The following is a 20,191-nucleotide window of genomic DNA, read 5'->3' as shown; positions in this document are numbered from 1 at the left end:
ATTTTTGGTGGGGGGGCTTGAAGCGGGGAAGGGGGGTTGGCTCGAGGTTCTGTTCCGGCCTCGGCTCGGCCGGACTCTGGCGGTCTGATGCGGGGTGTGGGACCCAGCGGGGCCGCGCTCTATCCGCCGATTGGGTGGCGCTCCGACGGCTAGCGCGCCCCCGTGGGCTGGGGGCGTGGGACAGCCCGGCTCGGTCACGTGCCGCGGGGCTGGGCTCCTGACGTGGGAGCTCAAGGAGGGGCAAGACCAAGCCGCGGCAGGAAGACGAGCTGTCAGGTGCGCAGCGCCCCTGAGCGCCGTCGGGCTGAGTGCTTCCTCCGCCGGAGTCCGGCTCCTCCATTGGGACGGTGCCGGCCCTCCGTGGTCTTTGTGAGGCTCGGCTTGTCCAGTGAGTCCGAGGCGCGGCGGGGGCCGCGCTGGGGCAGTGGAAAACGCGACGCAGTGGAGGTGGGAAGCGCGCCTCGCTACGGGGAACAGCTGAGAAAGGGAGTGGGCCCGCGGGCAAGGAAGGGGAATGAGGTAGAACGAGGGGAATGAGGTTAGCTGAGGGGCACACCCGAGGTCTGGGTTGGTGTAAAGTGGGTTAGATAGTGAGGGGGTGGTTGGGGGCCGAAGAGTAAAGGGAGTGCCAGGACCTGAGATGCGTGGCAGCGGGGTCAGGTTGGGGCACATCTGTGAACTCGGAAGCAGCGACTTTCCACCGTGTGCACACGGTGACTATTTAGGCAGGGGCGCTGACCTCTTTCCCCTTAGATTGCCAAGTAAAAAAGTGACAGCAGCCAACACTCAGTAGCGTCAGTGTGAATTAATCAAAATTATACCTATTTTTGTCAGATTGCCAAAAATATATCTGTGGTATGCTGCAGAATTTTTGCAATTAGTGTATGTGTGCCGAGAGATGAGAAAGGTTGATGAAAGTCGCAGTTTTAAAGGGGTGAGAAACATGACCCAGGGTCTGCGCTGTCGGCCTCGTTGCTTTAGTCTGCTTCAGTCTGCTTCAGCGTCACTGAGGCCGCTCTTGTCTTCCCTCTGCTCTTTTCCACGGCTGTGGTGTTGAGGACAGGGTCTGTGTCCTCCTTCCTCCCTCCTAGGTGTGTTCTGGGGCGCTGGTGGCTGCATGCATGCAGGCCCGGATCCGTGTCCACTGAGGCCAGAAGATCGTCCTCTGGTGGCGTGGTCATGGTCAGGCGCATCCCTGTTTCCCAGGAATTGGTTCCTCGTGGACTGACATTCCAGGTGGTCCTCCACAGCCACAAAGGCAGAGGGCAAGGAAGGGCTTGCTGAAAGGAGGTACTGGCTCTCCTGCTCTTGGACCCCTGGCACACTCACGGTGTCCACTCAGGTGGCTGGAGGGACTCCCAGTCATAACAGCAAGTACTAGAGGCTCAGGGCTGTCCCTGTCATCAAATAACTGAGTAGTAATGGCACATGACAGTGTTGCCCTTCCAGTGTCACGTACCAGGGAGCTCTGTGACAGAAATGCAGGTGAAACCTGTAGAGATATAACAGCAGAGTTACTGTGTGGGGTCTGACCAGGAAGGAACACTCTGTGGACCTTTCCACTTGGCACCAGCTGACTTACTGAGGCTTTCCTGTGGGAGACCAGTTCAAGAAGCCGCATGGGGTTCTGATGCCAACCACTGGTTAGCTGTTTTAATGCTGTACTTATTTGCAAAGTGTTCATGGTTACTGGCGTCTTCAATTCTCTGTGGTCCTATGAAAAGGCCACAGAGTGGGGACAAAGTAGACCCAGGTCCAGGGCACTCCACAGGAGTGGGAAGGCCATTCAGAGGTCACTGTCCAGGTCCCCCCAGTCACTGCTGGAGGAAATGTGGACAAGGATCCAGCCTCTTGGGCAGGGGAGATTTCTGCCTCTTCCTTGGCTGTGCAAGGCTTGTCGGACAGGAAGAACTGTTAGGCCTACTCAAACCAGATTTTTTTTTTTTTAGCAGGCATCTGCAGAGATTGGAGTGGGGGAGTGAATGAAGAGCTAGCTTACCTCCCACTCTCTAGAACTCTGGTGGTTAACTCTGAGAAGGGGGTGTTGGACCCTCTTTCCTCAGCTTTCAGGTGGTGCCTAGGGAGGCTAAAGAACATACTTGATGTTGCGTGGCCCATGGGGGCTGGAGACAGGCTTTTTTCCAACCCTGAACATCTCTATGTGGCTCTGGAGGCTAAGTGTAATTTATTTAGAGTACCTCACTGCCTTCCAGCGGCTGCTGGCCTTCTCACTAAGAGTAGGAACTAGGATGAGAACTACTCTTTAGCATTTCATATTTTACAAAGATATTTAAGTATATTTATATTTCAAGAGATCCTTTATGGAATACCGCAGTAGAAATGTAAATGTCAAGGAAGACTTTGAGGTGTCAGCTTGCTATGAGCATTAGCTCAAAAGGCAGAGGCCTCCGAAGCAGTTCAGAGCCCCTGGGATCCCTAGTTCCTTGCTTGTATTTCCAGTTTGAGGTTGGCCATAAGCTGCTTGAACTGTTTTCATGACAAAAAGTCCATTGCTCTAGAATTAGCTCTGATTTAGCTGCTGTGGGACTGCCATTGTCCTAGCTACTCATTTGGAAATGGCCTGGAATGCTCTGGTCTGGGTAGGACAGTGGATATGTGATTCTGCCTAATATTTATTAGGTTGAACAAAAAGTCTGTCTGCTTTTTTTTTTCTGTAAAATAAAAGACACATTTTTCATTTTTACCAGTAACTTGATTGATTTAGATTGAGTATGTCACTGTCTCTCACTATTGGCTTCTAGTGTGTAGAGGCCAGGGGTGCTGCTAAACAGCTTCCAATGCACAAGACAGCCCCACAGCAAAGGATTATTTGGCCAAGATGTCAGTAGTACCAAGAAACTTCGCAAACCACTTTTGAAACGTTAGATGAGTCACAGCACCTTCTCTATACACTGCACAAATCTTTTTCTGTGTTTCAGTTGCATTTTTACATTTCTTGAAATAATAAAGCATAATACACTGAAAACGTCACACGTTTTCTTCCATCTTCAATATTAAAATGGCCGCACAAAAATTCACTGGTTTTGATAGGTTTTTTAACATGCATGCTGAGATGATAACTGCCACAATACAATCTAACAAGATTGTCTCTAATGAAGTTAAAGACTACTAGAAATTAAAGTTGCTGCTAGAGCCACCAAACAGAAAAAAATGTTACGGACTTTTTGGCCAACCCAATATAAAAGTTCGTGTTGGTGTTCTTCAGATGGCGTGAGCCTTGGCCGAGGGTGCTGCTTTGTGTGGATGTCCTGAGAAAGGAAACTTTATTTTTCTGCTGTTCCTCAAGGGAAGATGTGGCCTTTACCAGGGTCAACACCTCTGCCTTTAGTTTGGGTCCCTATACTTCCTTCTCCATCAGTGGTTGCCTCAGCCCCTTTTCCTCAAAGGATTTTTAAAAATAGTTATGTATTTATGTATTTATGTATTTATGTATTTATTTATTTATAGAGGGGAAGGGGTGAGAAAGAGAGGGAGAGAAGCATCAATTGGTTGCCTCTTGTGCACCCTGACTGGGGACCTGGCCCGTAACCCAGTCCAGTGCCCTGACCAGGCATCAAACTGACGACCCTTCACTTTGCGGGGGCCACACCTGACCTACTGAGCTGTACCAGTCAGGGCCACAGTGAATTTTTAAACCATTTTCCTTGACTTCACTGTAGTGAGCTATGTGGACCTTTTATTTGAATTTGTCTATCTGGGTCCCCTGTGGTTGTGCTTGTGGATACCCTTGGTGAGCTCCCCACTTTCTGTGGCTAGGGCTGTTATTTCTGTGCAGCTTTTAAATCACTCACCCAGCACCTATTAAGTGGGTGCCTGCCATGGGCTGGGCAACTGTTGTGGACAAGAGAAAGCTGCTCCACTTGGGGAATGTTCATTGCAATAAAATAAAGTCAGGGAAGGGAGAGAGTGACAAGGCTGGAGGTGAGAGGTGAGCCCCTTTTTTGGGTGGGCTGATTGGGGGTGCCGCTCCTAGCAGCAGACACACAAGAGGCCAAATGGTGAGTAGTGAAAGGCTGTGGGGAGTGCTCAGAACCTTTGTCTCCAGCCTCTCTGGCAGCACAGACCAGGCAAGTCCTCGAGGCCTCTTATCTCTTAAACCCTGTCTCCTTTGGCACCGCCCACTCCCTTAGGAGCGCTGCATTCTCCTAGCCACCCCGCATGTCCCTGTGTCTGATCTCCAGGCATGACTTCCTGTTGGACCAGCCAATGTTCCCACAGTAGCCATCTGAGCTCCAGCGCCTGCCTTAAGGACAAGGACCATGGCTGTGGCCACCCATGTCAGCTGATGTTGGGCGGGTGGTGGAGTTAGTAGGCAGGCTAGAAAATGGGCTCTGAGCGGGGCCACCTGCAGGGACACCCCTCAGTGGGGCTGTTGAGCAGGCTGTCCCCCAGGATGCACTTTCCCGGGGACTTCCTACTCCCACAGTGTGTGTTCACACTGATGCTTCGCCTTTCTCTAGGTTCAGTGTCCCCGGCCGGCACCTCTGCCTGGCCACGCCTGTGCCTGCCTGCCTGCTGGGAAATGAGGGCAGAGGGTGTCTGACCTTCCTTGGCCTTGTGGGGGATGGGGTTCCCTAAAGAGAAGAGAGTTTCTCATCTGTTTTGAGCAATGCTATCTAATAAAACTGATGGCGGGACTGTTCCATGATCTGCACTGTCCCTTTAAAATGATGGCATGAGCCCATTATAGCTAGTGCACACTTGAAGTGTGGTCAATGACACTGAGGAATAGGACTTTTCAGTTTAATTAAGTGAGTTGTCACATGTGCTCATGGCTGCTGTGTTGGACAGTGTGGAACTGGGGACTGTGTGTACCCTCTGTAGCCTGGCTTCCAGGCCCTCCCACGTGACACATGTCATGTAAGCTGAGCTGGAACTGCCCCTCCTCCATTTCTTTGCTCCTGTGTTCTTGTTTCCAGACCTCCTCTTGCCTGTCTGCCCAGTGGCCATGCTCCTCCCACGGAAGCCTTGCCTGACTTTTCCCAGCCAGAGGACACTGGTGTCTGCACGTGCACCAACTGCTCTCCCTCCCTCACTCTCAGCTGCTGTGCTGGGTCCCACCCACCATGGCCGCCGCCAGGACTCTGCTTCTCTCATCATCCCCATTTTGCTCACTTGGTCTCGGGGGTAACACTGGAGTTTGCTTCACTGCCTGCCATTACCTATCACCCTGTGCAGCTCTTCCTCCCATTCACCTCTCAGCTCTGGGGGGACCCAGGCTCCATTGCAGCGCTCTTGTCCTCACTCAGCACTGACTGCCCTGCTGGACTCTGCCCCCATGTTCCCGCTGCCCCTCCAGCTCTGCACTTGGACGCTTCTCAGGTGTCGACTGTGGGCCTCCTCCTTGTACACTCCCCCAGTCCTCTCTCTTCCTTTCTTGTTGGTCTAGGTGACTTTGCTCCCTTCTTCACGCTCTGCAGCCTGCCCGTGAGCAGTCACTAGGGGACAGTCACGGTCAGACTGCTCCTGTCTGCCTCACTGCTCACCTTGGCCCAGGTCACCACCTGTTCTCCATGAATGAGTGGGAGACTTTGGCTGGTTTCCCTGGGTCCCCCCCTGGCTCCAGAAGTCTGTTTTCTGCACAGCAGCCAAAATGACCCTTTTAAAATCAGATTCTATTTATTATTTTTCTCATCAGAACCCATCAGAGGCTCTCCAATCCCTGAAAAAAAAAATTCAGAGTCTTACCATGGCCTAGAAAGATCCCTGAAGTCCCCTCCTTCCAAGTTTTCTGCTCTTGTTCCCCCAGTTCCGCTGGCATTTAGACCCTGAGCTGTGCTCGGCAGCCCCCTCATGGCTCCCCATCCTCAGTCCTTTCAGTCCGTGTCTGAGAAACCTGTCTGAAGCCACAGCCTGCCTCTCCAGGGACTCTGTCCTTTCATTCCCAGTGCTGCCCTCCTAGAGGGTTTGGTGGTTCTCTGTTTTCCCCAGAGCCCATCCACTGTTCGAACTGAAGGGCTTTCTCAGTGATCATGGAGTGACATGTTTCCTGCTCTGTTTGCTGTAATTCATGCGCAGGGACCTGTTTGTCTGTCTGGTTTCCCCAGCACCCATTGCACTGTGGCACAGAGTAGCCGCCCAGGCCCTGTGCTCCAGAGCTGCTACAGTGCCGGGTGGGGACACACGCAGGCTGGCTGGCAGGCTGGCTGACGGTGTTTCCTCTCCTCCCCCAAACAGGCTTCTGCTGTCTCCGTGGCACCATGAACGCCATCGTTGCTCTCTGTCACTTCTGTGAGCTCCATGGCCCCCGCACTCTCTTCTGCACTGAGGTTCTGCATGCCCCGCTTCCAAAAGGGGCAGGGGACAGCCATGGCCAGGGCGAACAGGTGGAAGAGGAGGAGGGCGGCATTCAGATGAGCAGTGGGACCTGCACTCACAGCCCAGCCGAAGGGGCCAGCGCAGAGTCCAGCAGCCCAGGACCCAAAAAGTCGGACATGTGCGAGGCAAGTGTCTCGGAGTGTTTCGGTCATTTCTTTCTCTGCAGGGGCTTGTACTTGTGCATGCTGGGGACCTGGCAGTGAACGGGTCCCAGGGTATAGTGGATAGGACCTCACAGAAGTGTGGTTTTCAGGGGATGTATGCAGACCATTCTTCATGGAGTGACTTCGCTTCTTTCTGCATCCCCTGAGTTCTTTCCCTTCTTCTCAGCTTTTGCTTTTCCAGGCCACTCTTGTGCCAGCCAGCACACTGCTGCCGCCACTGTCACAGGTGCCTTTCAGCCCTGCCCTGTACATACTCGTGTTCACACAGCAGCCCATCCCAGGCTCGTTTTCCTCCACCTGGTGTTCTCAGGCTTTTCCTTCTGGTGGGGTCCTGGGTGTTCCACTTTGTGCTGCTTCATCAGCTCTGGGGAAACAGGGTCTGAGTGCCCTCACCAGGCCACTTCCTTGCGTGAGGGACCTGGGTTGGAGCCTGAAGTCAGAGGTAGTGTTGGACCTGTGTTCACACCACGCTGATGTCTGTGGCCTCCTCCCAAGACCCCAGAGCTCTGTGTGGGCCTCTTGGCAGCTGTGAGCTTCAGTTTTGCCTTCTGTATGATGGGGATTCTCACTAATTATCTCAAGATAATTAGGATTATCTTGCTTTGGATTAAATGAGATAATGTGTACAGAGCTTTTTATAATGTATGCTACACAGGTTCTCAGTTGCTTAGGTCTGTTATTCAAACCCAGTGGAAACCTTTGTGCCTTTGCCTCCTGCTTCTCCTAGTCAGGATACCATCAGGTGAGTATAACTCTATATGCCAGTTATCGTTATAGGAAAACAGATGGTGGTTTGTGAGAAAGTGTGTTTCCTGCTTCCCGACTAACTGGTTTTCTTCTCCTTGTCATGAGCAGGGCTGCCGATCACTTGCTGTGGGGCACCCTGGGTACATCAGCCATGATAAAGAGACTTCCATTAAATATGTCAGTCACCAGCACCCCAGCCACCCCCAGCTCTTCAGTATCGTCCGCCAGGCTTGCGTGCGGAGCCTGAGCTGTGAGGTGAGCACCCGTGACATGGGAAGGGAGGCGGCTGTCTCCTTGGGGACCTCCTACTGGTCCTTGGGGATCAGTCTCGGTGCCAGCTGCGGAGAGGAGGCAGAAAGGCAGTCCTGTCGCGTAGGGCACGGGGCAGCCTCTGTCCTCAGAGCTCCAAAATGCATCATCCTGCACGCAAGTTTTCTACATAGTTGCTAGCTTACCATCTTAAGTGTAAAACTTTAATTTGTTAATTCTTCATGGATATATTTCTGAGATGTGAGCTATTTCTAGGGTATATAGTTTACCCATCAAACATCACCATTTTTATCTGCTCGGTCATCATGTGTCCTCAGACACTGAGGAGGGAATCCATTTCTTTCCACACCACACGGCTGCTGTCGTTGAGTTCGAGGCTTAGTTTCTGTTTTTTTATCTGTCACAAAGAATTCGTAATCCAGTTACCGCCACACCCACTTGGTCAGACACACTGAGCTCCCTCACTCCTGGGTCTCACTGACATGGTCACTGTGCAGTTGTCTTCATCTGTCCCCTCCTCTTGATGTCCTGCCACTGATCTGCTAGCAGCAGGCAGTCATGTCTGACAGGATTGTGCGTCACGTGGGGGTGACTGTCCTGAGAGCCCTGGCTTCTCTCCGGCAAATAAAGAGTGAGGTTGTATTACATGGACTCTGCAGTGGCTCTTTTCACCTGCCAGTGTTCCAGGGTATTGCAGGTGAGCTATACTGCCAAACTGGAGTCTGGGATAGACTTGTCACTTATATAGGAGTTACTGTGGCTCAAGGTAGAAAAAAGTAATGAGCCTACTTTAATGGTCCTTGCATTTCATGATAACAAATGTTAATATTTAGAAGTTTGATCCCAGGAGCTGATGAAAGCAAAATTTTCCTCTCTCAACCCTGTCTTTCCACTCACCCTGTAATTAACGGTGGCTCATAAGGGCAGAAAGGATGTGCCGAGCAGGAGGGTTTGGTTGTGCACCATTAAAGGGAGGGGAGGACAGCGTCCTGGAGGGGCTGTGCTTCTGTCCCAGGTTTGCCCTGGTCGCGAAGGCCCTATCTTCTTTGGGGATGAGCAGCATGGGTTCGTGTTCAGCCACACCTTCTTCATCAAAGACAGCCTGGCCCGGGGCTTCCAGCGCTGGTACAGCATCATTGCCATCATGATGGACCGGATCTACCTCATCAACTCCTGGCCCTTTCTGCTCGGGAAGATTCGCGGGATCATCGACGAGCTCCAGGGCAAGGCTCTCAAGGTGACGCCTGCAACCAGGACAGCGGGTGGCAGTGGGCTGGGGCAGTGTGCAGGCGGGCATCCCCTTGGCTGCCTCTCTGTCTACACTGTCAGCTCCTGGTGTCAGAGTCGGGGGTGTGGCCATAGACCTGGTGGTCTGCCAGCCCATCCTGCTGCTCTACTAGTCTCTCTTGAGTGTTGTTCAGCCCTCATGGCCTTGCTGCAGTCAGTCACTGTGGTTTCATCCCTGCTGCCTTCGCTTCCTCTAACCTCCATTCCAAAAGCTTGCTCACTGATTATGCTGCTCGCTGCTCCCTCCAGCTTCTGCGTGGCAACCCAGAACAGGCAGCAGACCTCCCGCAGAGGCTGGCCTTAGTGACCCAGCACGCTTCTCACAGACAGCGTGTGCCCTCAAGCCCCAGTTTTTTCTTGTTCATGTTTCTTGTCTGTTGCTGGGACGTGGGGAATCTGCTCATTGTAGGGTCCCAGCAAGGGCAGTGGCAGCCATGTTGAATGGTGCTTGTTCACCTGCTAGAGGGAATGGAGGGTTCTGGTCACATACCCCTGCACCCCCAAGCTCTGAGTCGTGAATGCCTCCATGTGTGAAGAAGGGGGAGGACTGGAATGCTTGGAGAGTAACAGTAACGGCTACCTTGAACACATACACTACCTCAGTATCTATCAAGTGCTCAGTGAGGGGATACAGGAGAACATCTCAGCCGGTTCTTCTCAGGTGTCTTCTAATGCAGCTGGGGAAGCAAACCATTCTGTGTGCAGTTATGAGACTGGTGGCTGTATTTTCTATATTCTGCATCAAAGAAGCAGAGTGGGGCAGTCTTCAGGAGTGGCATCTTGAAAGTGGCTCTGAACAAGCTGGGCTGCTTGGCTGATTTGTTCAAGGACTACCCTGTTCTGTGTGTTTCAGGTGTTTGAAGCCGAGCAGTTTGGGTGCCCACAGCGAGCCCAGAGGATGAACACAGCTTTCACACCGTTCCTACACCAGAGGAACGGTAATGCCGCCCGCTCACTGACCTCCTTGACAAGCGATGACAACTTGTGGGCATGCCTGCATACCTCCTTTGCTTGGTAATGAGATTCTCAGCTCTTTCAGCAACTGTTAGAATAAGAGCAGTTACCGGAGGTGACTGTTTGGATGGTGCCCCAATCTGGGGAGAAGAGCCATCAGTACCTCCAAGGTGTCTGCTTGTTTAGTGAGCACTGAACTAGGTACAGTTGTCCCCCGAGTAGGTGCCAGGCATACTTATATAGAACCCACTCCCTGGCAATGTTTTAAAAATGGCATCCCCATCCTGAGACCAGTGACCCCTCCCTTCTTTGTTCACAGCAGTGAGCATTTGTTTCAGACAGCTTCTGTGGGTCAGGAGATGGAGGGTGGTGCAGCTGGCCACGCCTGGCTCTGCTTCTGAGGAGTTCCAGGTCAGCTGGGGCTGCGCTACCTGAAGGTTCAGCTTCCTCATGGCCAGCAAGTTGGTGCTGGCTCTGGGCAGAGGCTCTTTTCCATGTGGGCATCTGAGCTGACTTCCCTCTGAGTGAGGGAAGAGAGGGTGAGGTGGGACCTGCAAGATCCCCTGGCTCAGCCTTGACAGGCACACATAACTTCCAGCACCTGCTGCTGGTGAGAGGCTGGCTGGTCCCTGAGACCAGCCTCAATAGGAGGGAATGGTTAATCTTCATCCTTTAAAGGGAAGAGTGTCAGTGAACTCGTGGGTGTGTTTGAAATGATCACAGTTTGTCCTCTGGCCAAAGCTGTTTTTGTTTCTCCATTGCTAGAGAGACTCCTTCCACAGGCTCCCCCGGATTCTCATTTCTGAGTGGTGTTAGCTGGAAGTTGGTGTCTTGTCGTTTAAGGTCCTGGTGAGCAAGGGTCCTCGGGGGTGCATCCTTGAGGGCAGCTCCCCAGCACCTGCAAACTAAAGAGAAAGGTCTGTGTCCCCACCCATCTGACACGCATTCCTTCTGTCCTTTAAAAATCAATTTTCTTAGGGAAATTTTAAAACAGCCCCAAGTAGAATAAATAGTACAATGAAATATGCACCCCCATCATCCAGCTTTAGCATTACCAACATTTCACTGTTTTTTCATCTGCCCCCTCACTTTCTCTGAGGGAATTTTTTAAGCAAATGTTAATTGTATCATTTCAACCATAAAACCATTCTCATATCCAACACAATGTGTCATCCAGCTCAGTCCCAGTTCACTTTTCCTGTTCTGCCTCAGAATTGATTTTGAATTGGATGAGCACTCAGTGCATAGGCTGTTCTAAAGCTCTCAGTCTGGGATAGTTCTTCCCACACCCCGAGTCCTGGTTTTGCAACGTCTTTTGTGGGAAAACCTGGGTTGTTTGTTTTGACTTAGCCATCATATCGTGGTATTGCTTCACACATTTCTTTACATTATTTTCTATAAAGTAGTAGTTAGATCAAGAGGCTTGAAGGGCTTTAGGTGTAGTTTTCCTTTTGGTAAGAACACACCACAGCTTTGTTCTCCAGGCTCCTGAAAGCGTGCGGCAGCCGGCTGACTGAGAAGCTCCTAGAGGGTGCGCCCACCGAGGACACCTTGGTCCAGATGGAGAAGCTCGCGGGTGAGAGGGGAGGGACGGGGCTGGAAGCTCTCTGTCCTCAGTGGCTGCTTAGGGTTGTCCCCGCCCGTGGCCTCCTCCACACTGGCCCAGGGCAGCTGATGGCGGGGCCTGGGAGGAGGAGTCTAGGAGCAGCAGCTACAGAAAGCTTGTCCTTTAGTCGTGGTGTTTGTATTGTGATTTCCTGTCTCATTTTCCCGGACAATCTCATGAAAGAGCCTGTGATACCAGGAAGGTTGGGGAAATCCACCATTAGGGCTGTCAGGCTGTGCAGAAGATTGACTTTGTGAAGGTTTTCTTGTCCCTATTTCATTGTTAACCAAGCGCTAGACAGTCTCTTATTCTTTGCCCTTTAACAATGTGTGGGACTTAGGGGCCTGTGTGTTTACATCACTTTGCAGAGGTTTCTGGTGCGGAGCCCAGCAGCCAGAAACCTCTGGTCCTGGTCCTGCTGTGTTTTTCCTTCGGAGATGATTTGGTGTTTTTTGATTTAGGTTCTCAGTCTCAACTCCTGGTGCATGTTGTGTGTACTTTGTTACTAATAATGCTTGATCTGCTTCAGTTGGCAAGTAATTGACCTTAATAAGTCAGAGCTGTTTCTAGATTACTCCTGTAGTCAGGTGACTTGCACACACTTGCATTCAAACATACTCTCCTGAGCAGGGAAGAGGGAGTCAAGTTTTGGCGAGAGCAGAATGTGTTCAGAGAAGAGAAAACTTTGTTACTGTGCATTGGTTGTCCCTAGAACAGTTTATTATTGTAGGGAAGATGGTAAGCATAGTCAGTGAGATTTTCTCCTGCAGAGAGCCCAGCATGTCAGAAGAAACACTTTTAGCAGAGGTGGAAGTGCAGGGCTTATTGTCACATCTTGGTTTGTGTTCTGGTCAGAGAGGTTCCAAGTACATACCTGGGAGTCGGACATACCAGCCTTCCGATCCTGCTCTGCTACTCTGCATTCCATGTGCAAGGGCACAGCCCCATCCTTGTGGGTCTCACCATCTGTGAAGATTGTCAGGAAGATTAATTGAAATAACAGATATTTCCTTATCTTTGAAGTGGGGAGAATAGTTTTGACCTTAGGACCATTGAAAAGACTCAAAGAAATAATGTGTGGAAGCCCTTAGAATAGTGCCTGGCTGCGGAAAAGCTTGGTAAATACAAGCTGTTGCCGTTCTTACCATTTTCTCGAAGTTTCCCACCCACAGAGAACAGCTGACAGTCTTGCAGCGGTGTGCTCGACAGTGTAGAGTAAGGCTGCAGGCTAGGTGCACAGTGACTGGACCCTCGAGCCCACCCCAGGGCTCCGAGGGTAACAGGTTGCATAGCCAGCTGGCCAAAACCAGGAATCAGTGACATCTGGTGGTTGAACCATGAGGTATTTAGGCTGAAGTGGTCACGTAAGGAGACTGTTGCATCCTGGAAATGAAGGAATCTGGGGGACAGCATATTTCATAACTGTCTTTATTGTCCGTCTTGCAGATTTGGAAGAGGAATCAGAAGGCTGGGACAACTCTGAGGCTGAAGAAAGAGTCCCTGTTTTGCCAGAGGGTGCAGAGGGGCGGGACCTGACCAAGTGCCCCACGGACTCTTCCTTGCTCTCAGACTGTGATAGCTGGCAGCCCCAAAAGCTGTCTGTGTTTAAGTCTCTTCGGCACATGAGACAGGTAGGTGGTAGAGGGGCAGAGCCCCAATCAGAAACTCAAGAGGAGAGTCCAGTCCTCACCTCCTGGCTCATCTGCGTCCAGCACACTTTGCCCTTTGGGCCCATTGTGTTCAAGACCCAGCAGGGACTAGCTGGTGAGGGGTAACCAGGAACCTCCTTGGTGGGTGGATGAAGCCAACAGTGGGCATCTGGAGTGTCTTAGCTGCAGGGTTGGTGCTGCCTTTTCTTTGATGGTGTAGGTGTTTTCTTAGAGAAAAAAAAAAAAGGCCTGGCAGGTAGGCTTCTGATGGTCTGCTAATCTTGTCATTCTAGAACCTTTTAAAGGAACTGAATACTGAATAGCTTTTTTTCTTTTTTTGCATGCAGCCTAGATGCTTTGCAAATTTAGAATGATGGCTGCTATAAGTAATTGGAAACAACTTGAATGTCCAACCATAGTAAATGTGTTCAAACAATGGACTATTGTTAAACACAAGAAAGAAATGCAATACGTTGTGTAGGGTGGTACATATATATTTACAGTTATTTAATGCTTAGTGATGGGAATACGTTCTGAGAAATGTGTTGTCAGGTGACTTCATAGTCGTGTGAACATCACAGAGTGTGCAGACCTACATGGTGTGGTGTGGCCTGCTACTATGATTGTATGTGCTGTGCTTTTATGCAGGTAGCAGTGCAGTAGGTTTGTTTACTGGCATCACCACTGACCCCTGAGTAATGCTGTTACTTCTCAATGGTTGTGACGTCACTAGGTGGTAAGCCGTTTTCAGCTCCGTTAAAATTTTGTGGGACCACTGCCATGCGGCAAGTGGTCTGTCATCGACTAGACCACTCGGCAGGCAGTGCAGGACTCTGTGTGCCCCAAAGACAGAAGTCTCACCCACAGCAAGAGGAAGGCATTGCTAGATTGTAACAGCAGGTTGTCTCTTTGTATAACCTTTTTCTGTATTTATTTTTACAACAAGCATGAATTTTATCAAAAGATAGTTATTTCTGTTTTGGAAAATGGAGTAAGAACTGATTTCATGGCCAGTGCTCTGTGGGACTTCTGGATGAAAAATGGTCATCCACCCAAGTCACGTTTGCCTGAAATCCCCCTTCTGTGCTTGCATGGATGAAAATCAGGGGGACTCTTGAGTTTTCCTGGAGGTGGGAGCACTTTGAAGACCTTGGGGTATAGTGAAAGGCAGTGTCGTAGCCCCTTTATGTGTGTATGGTCATGTTCATGAGCCACGAGACAATGGCTGGACCCCTACAGATGTTGGTATCAAGGGTTCAGTGAAAGGGGGGCTGCAATCAGAGGCTGGTCTAGGTTGAAGCAGAGTAAGGACAGGCAAATGAGGCAATTGCGACTCTTTGACTCCCGGTTGAAAGTGTACTAGCTGTAAAGGGCTCTCTGGCTGTTGGGTTGACTACGTCGTTTGGCCTTTCTGGGTGTGGTGTGTGTTGAGGTTGTGTGACCCTTGCTTTGCGTGGGTCCTGAAGTCTCACAATGCCTGCCACTGACTTTCAAGTGGTTCAGGAAAATGAGGTATGTGTGCAGAAGGAAGGTAACTGTTGCAAAAAGCTAATACTTTTCCTGCTTCAAGGTTTTGAAAATAAAATTGGGAAAAGGTCTTATAAAATGTGCAAGATCAGGTTTTTTAGGTACGAATCGGGTTTCTACCTGCCTCCCTTCAACCTCAAGCCCACCACCAAGCCTCCCTGAGGTGAGGAGTGGCTTTCTCCTGACCTGCTGCCCTTTAGTGCAAAAGGACAGTTTCTAACAGGTAACACCAGTGGGCAGAAAGCACTGAACTGTGTCCCTCAGGTCCTGGGTGCCCAGTCCTTCCGCATGCTGGCCTGGCACGTGCTCATGGGGAACCAAGTCATCTGGAAGAGCAGGGACCCCGACCTGGTGTTGTCAGCTTTCGAAGTGCTTCAGGTAGGAGGGTCTTTGTTCCTGTGCTTTGCACTGCAGGGCCTTATTTGTCCATAGTGGGCTTTGAAACTAACCTGACCTGGGGTGTGGCCCTGGGGACATCAGCGGCTCAGTGGGAGGAACATTCCTGCGTCTGAGGTCTGTGTGCTTCCCCACTATTAGCAATGACAATCCTTTATGGCACAGGTGGCAAACACAAGGCCCGTGGGCCACATGCGGCCCTCCACCTTGTTTTGTCCAGCCCAGCACCTCGTTTCCACCCAGTGGCAGTGCTGAGCTCTCACTCCTGTACTGTTAGGGAGTTGAAATTACATTCGGCCCTTCGAAGGCAACCTCCAGGCTTATGTGGCCCCTGTGAAAAAGGAGTTTGACACCCTGCTTTATGGGTTTTATCTCCAATAGAAGAATCTGTACTGTCCTGAAAATTAGTTTTCAGGTTGAACACTAATTACCCTGTCTCCCCCTCCCAACTCCTGAACCCCTCTCAGAGCCACAGCGTGGCTCATGGGTGCCAGAAGCAGGTCTGCTTTGGCACAGAGCAATCTGCATGGGTTGCGTGGGGTGTGGCCTAGTCTGCTTTCTGTCCCAGAGCAGTGCCAGGTGTCAGGGCCTGCGTTTGGCTCTGACATACCTAAGTCATCAGAAAGCATGGGAGGACCTGCCACCTGCCTAGGACTTTGAGAGCACAAAATGGCTATGACAGTCTCTCAGAAAACTTACAGTCTTTTTGCCAGATGAGGGAAGACAAAAACATCTGAGAAATAAAAGAACTACATAAGAATTAATACCATGAAATGAAGGGCAGCACGAGTCACATACGATTAGTGGCCAGCACACACCGTAGAGGGACAGAGTGACCAGGAACGCCTTTTGGGAAGAGGGAGGATTTGGGTTGAGCTGCACAGGGTCTGTGGCATGTGGATGACGGAGATAGGCAGGGAGGGGGTGTTCCAACCGGTGTTGGTCCTAAGTCAACTCTGTCCTTTCTAGACCATGCTGCCGGTGGGCTGTGTCCGTGCCGTCCCTTACAGCAGCCAGTATGAGGAGGCCTACCGGTGCAACTTCCTGGGGCTCGGTCTACACGTGCAGGTGCCTGCCCACGTGCTCGCCTCAGGTGCGTGTCTATCCTGTCTGGTCTGGTCTGGTCTCTGCGCCTCCAGATTTGGAGGTAGACTGGATCTTCACTGTGCATTTCAGGGTGTTGCCTGTCAGCCTCAGAAGCGGGAGGACCCACATTGTAGGACCAGCTTTTCCAGTGCTAAATTGGGCCTCTGTTTTCTGTCTTTAACATGGGTGAGGGTGGGGCTAGCCAACCCAGGGCCTGATTCTCCACTGGGGGCAGACCACCTTCACAACCCTGGCAGTGGGAACAGCCCTAGTGGATGTCAGAGCGACACGGTGTTGTCCTGGCGGGAGTGAGTCGGGAGCCTTTGCGGGTTGGAGGTGTGCTGGGCAGTGACAGCGTGCCTTCATCATCCTTTGAGAAGTCTCACGGTCTTCCCTTGCTGTTTCACTGTTCGGCCCTACTTCTTGGAATGGCCCTCATCCTTTCTAAGTTTTTCTTCCTTTGATATACCTTTTGTAAGTAAGAAGTTTATTTGAGCCCAAACTGATGCTGGGAGCATGATCTCAAATGTATTTTTATGCCTTAAATACATCCTTCACATCCATGAATAGAGTAGGGCTTGGCTCCACCCTCAGCAGTGCTGATGAGCTTTCTCCTCTAGGCACACAAGAAGCTAATCAGCATCTCTCACTCTTGCTTTAGGAAGTTCAGGAGTTAACCTGGGTGCACACCCGAGCCTCTCAGAGTAGGCAGGGCTTCTCTGATCCTGCCCGTGGGGGGTGGTCACTGTGCTCCCAGGCAGCCGGGAGGTCTGTTGGCAGAGCGCTTGGCAGCCCTGAGCTTCCTCTCTGTTTGGCATCAGACTGGGTCTCAGGTGAGAGGCAGCTCTTTTTTTTCTGGGTGGTGTTCAGAACATCAGCCTTGGTTTCAGGGAAGGGCTTGAAATTCTACCATTTCCAGCTGTGTAACTTCGGGCAAGTCACTGAGCTGCTGAGTCTGCTTCCCTGTATATAAAATGGGGGTAAGAGTGGGGTTTCTCTAGCAGTCACAGGGCTGTTTAATAGTAAGTGAATTGAGGTATATAATATAGTAGTTATTGCAAAATAATATATTGTTAGTTTAACCGAGGCAAAAGTTAAACTTTAATTGTTTACAAATAAACCTCAGAAAGTTTTAAATGTGAAGTGTTAATCTCAGGAGACTGGAGTGACTCCCTGGTTAATCTGAGATAACTGGTAGCAGCAGAGTGTGGGAGCTTGTTACAGGAGAAAGAGGTGCATTTACAGAGCAATGTGCTTCGTGTTGCCACAGAATTTGCTGTCGTGGTGGAGGTCCACGCAGCTGCTCGCACTAGCCTCCACCCCGCCAGCTATAAAGATGACCAGCCTCTCAGCAAGTATGAGTTCACGGTGACCAGTGGGAGTCCTGTAGCTGCAGACAGAGGTAGGTGCTGCTGCGTGGGCTGCCTTCCCCCGGAATAAGAGTGGGAAGGAGGGCACTCCCCCTGTGCTGACTGCCCCGCTTCCCCCCACCCTGTTCCCAGTTGGTCCAACCATTTTGAATAAGATAGAAGCTGCTTTGACCAACCAGAATCTGTCTGTGGACGTGGTTGACCAGTGCCTCATTTGCCTCAAGGAAGAGTGGATGAAGTAAGTGTACCCCACCTGGACCCCTTAGAGTCTTTGATGTCTGTTCCTGGGGAGGGCTGGACTACCGCCAGCAGTGGGTCTGCGAGGAAAACCAGGACCTGTTTCCAGGGAAAGAGGTGAGGTCGTGGCTGCCAGAGAGGTAGTTCAGAGTAGAGGTTAAGAGCATGAATCAGGGCCCTGGCTGGCGTAGCTCAGTGGATTGAGTGTGGGCTACAAACCAAAGTGTCGCTGGTTCGATTCCCAGTCAGGGCACATGCCTGGGTTGTAGGCCATGTCCTTACTTAGGGGCACACAAGAGGCAACCACACATTGATGTTTCTCTCCTTCCCTTCCTCTCTTTCTAAATAAAAATAAAAATCTTACTAAAAAAAAAAAGAAGAGCATGAGTTCAAATACCCACTCCACCACTTAATATATTAGCTGGGTGACACTGAGCAAATGACCTAGTGCCCCCAAGCCTCAGGCTGCTCCCCTGTGAGATGGGGGTGACACATGCCTCCAAAGGACGCTGCTTAATTAACTTTAAAATTTGAAAGTCAGATAATAGATGTTCCTGTTTTACTAAAGCAAGTTACTTTATTTCCTCCTGCCTTCTTAAGTAATTGTTTTGGAGGGTAATTTTTAGTCATTTAATTAGTCAAAACATAGTCCTGATTTTCAGTAATACAGAGAAGCTTAGGATCAACCAAGTCCTTTCATGGATTTAAGGAAAATTTTTTTCTTTTGTCTTTTTTCCCCATTTTGATGCACCAGCCACATTACCTAGGACAGTAACTGCTGATGATTAGAGACCACTAGGCGTGCACGAGTGGGCCACTGCCTGATGCACTGCCTCTTCTCAGTGTTTGAATTCCGGTCCCACTTGTGGGGCTGTGGTTGGCTTTGAAGCCACTTGGGCCCCAGGAACAGAACTCTGGTGACTGTGCTGTGGTATCTGAGTGTTGTGTTTGGTTTTCTACAGCAAAGTGAAGGTCCTTTTTAAATTCACTAAGGTGGACAGTCGACCCAAAGAGGACACCCAGAAGCTCCTGAGTATCCTTGGAGCATCCGAGGAGGACAATGTCAAGCTGCTCAAATTCTGGATGACAGGCCTGAGCAAAACCTACAAGTCACACCTGATGTCCACAGTCCGTAGTCCCATGGCCTCAGAGCCTCGTAATTGACCCTGCCGTGGAAGTGTCGGGATGTGCTTCTGGGACATGGGGATGGCTGCCCTTGCCACTGTGCTCCCATTTCTGAACTGCTGGCATGGAGCTGTTTCTGAGCAAGGAATGGAACTGTTGGGGCTGAATTGTGCCTGTAAGAGGTGTTTGGGCCTGGTGTCGTTCTTGGCGCAATTCCACAAGCTGCTCCAATTGCTCCAGCCTGAAGAGGACACGGGGGTACCTGTGCAAGGGACCAGTCCCTGCATTGGTGCACCCCGTGAGAAAAGACGAAGGAAATTGTGTGTCTCGAGCCTCTCATGGACTTAGATATCAAAATTTATAGGGAAAATTTTCATTAGAAAATGGTACCCCGTCTTGAGGTTAACATTCAAAACTTTCTATTCTGAAATTTAGCAAGAGTTTTCCAGGCTTTATATGCATGGATGTATGTATTGCTACAGTTGTGCATTTCCAAGACACGTGCTGACCCTTAGTTACTTTAGTAACCTGGTGTTGAGTTATGGCTCTGGGAAAGGCTTTTGGAGTGAAGAGGATGGATGTGTTTCTCATAGTTGGACCCTCTGGAATGCATGTCCTAAAGTCTTGTGGCCACCAGGTCTTCTGGCCATGCTTTCCTGAGGTTGCTTTAAAATCACACTGCAGTTGGACAAGCCCCTCATCTTTGTCAAAGATGATATTTTGCTGAAAAGTTCAGTGGGGCTGTTTGGCTGGCCTGGCTCACTGTGTGTGCAGTTTAGAAACCTCTCCATAGTTTTGTTTCGCAGCATATTGTTCTTTGTTGCTTCTTTAAACATTCACACTTGCTTGCAGTTAATTTTCAGAGCATAATGATTTAAGATAAAATAGTTCCATCATCTCAGTGTGCATTTTTGTTAAGGGTTCATGGTTTAGAGGGATTTTGCAGCAGTTTTGCTGATTTGTTTAGTTTTTTGTTTAATATATAGTTAACATGAAGACTGAATTTATATGACTTGGTGTCTGTATCATGCAAGAACACCAAAACAATAAAGATGTATTTTTATAAAATGTTAACTACTGGATTTCATTGGTTTGGTAACTAAAGTTTCCTTGGGACCAATCACAGAAAATATGGATAAAATAACACCAGTAATGATATAAATAAAGACTGGTAAACTGTGGTTCATTTTGGTTCATTTCAGCCCATGGCACAGCAACAGGCACCCAGCCCCCAGCCCCAGCCACATGGCAGGCAGTGTTCGCCTATTCCTGCAGCAGCTCGCACACAGCATATGGGTGCTAGGGTGGGTAAAAAGGACCCTGTCCTAACTATTAAGGGTCTGTGCACCAATCACTGATTGCTACTTCTGATCACAAAGGTGCAAAGAGGTTGGCAGCCATGTGGCACCTCTCCCCTTACTACAAGCCCCTCCT

At 50.3% G+C, this 20,191-nt stretch overlaps 1 protein-coding gene across 5 annotated transcripts; it reads left to right on the top strand.

Annotated features, from left to right (window-relative positions):
* The first annotated feature begins 201 nt into the window (after positions 1-201).
* FLCN (folliculin) lies at positions 202-19,831 on the top strand. Of its 5 annotated transcripts, none has more exons than XM_037163180.2 (12): positions 202-276; positions 6,199-6,464; positions 7,359-7,505; positions 8,536-8,757; positions 9,661-9,821; positions 11,246-11,337; positions 12,814-12,998; positions 14,808-14,921; positions 15,909-16,032; positions 17,296-17,427; positions 17,528-17,633; positions 18,595-19,831. In XM_037163180.2, the coding sequence occupies exons 2-12, from the start codon at positions 6,222-6,224 to the stop codon at positions 18,794-18,796; spliced, it is 1,728 nt and encodes a 575-aa protein (XP_037019075.2). In that variant the 5' UTR covers positions 202-276; positions 6,199-6,221; the 3' UTR covers positions 18,797-19,831. The 5 variants fall into 5 exon arrangements, with proteins under 5 accessions (XP_037019075.2, XP_053521677.1, XP_037019072.2 ...); XM_053665702.1 differs by having other exon boundaries at positions 230-388; XM_037163177.2 differs by lacking the exon at positions 202-276 and adding an exon at positions 363-447.
* Positions 19,832-20,191: the final 360 nt, after the last annotated feature.

Source organism: Artibeus jamaicensis, unplaced genomic scaffold (assembly GCF_021234435.1).
Source record: "Artibeus jamaicensis isolate MK-2021 breed Jamaican fruit bat unplaced genomic scaffold, CSHL_Jam_final contig_419, whole genome shotgun sequence".
NCBI classification, from domain to species: domain Eukaryota; kingdom Metazoa; phylum Chordata; class Mammalia; order Chiroptera; family Phyllostomidae; genus Artibeus; species Artibeus jamaicensis.
Note: the sequence above shows the minus strand (reverse complement) of the source record. Positions and strands in the feature narration are given on the sequence as shown.

Bases quoted from the DNA above. Each gene is read 5' to 3' on its own strand.
- FLCN (XM_037163180.2), top strand. From the start codon at position 6,222: ATGAACGCCATCGTTGCTCTCTGTCACTTCTGTGAGCTCCATGGCCCC. The intron at 6,465-7,358 runs GCAAGTGTCTCG...TGTCATGAGCAG, and splicing joins AAAAGTCGGACATGTGCGAG to GGCTGCCGATCACTTGCTGT. The intron at 16,033-17,295 runs GTGCGTGTCTAT...GTGTTGCCACAG, and splicing joins TGCCCACGTGCTCGCCTCAG to AATTTGCTGTCGTGGTGGAG.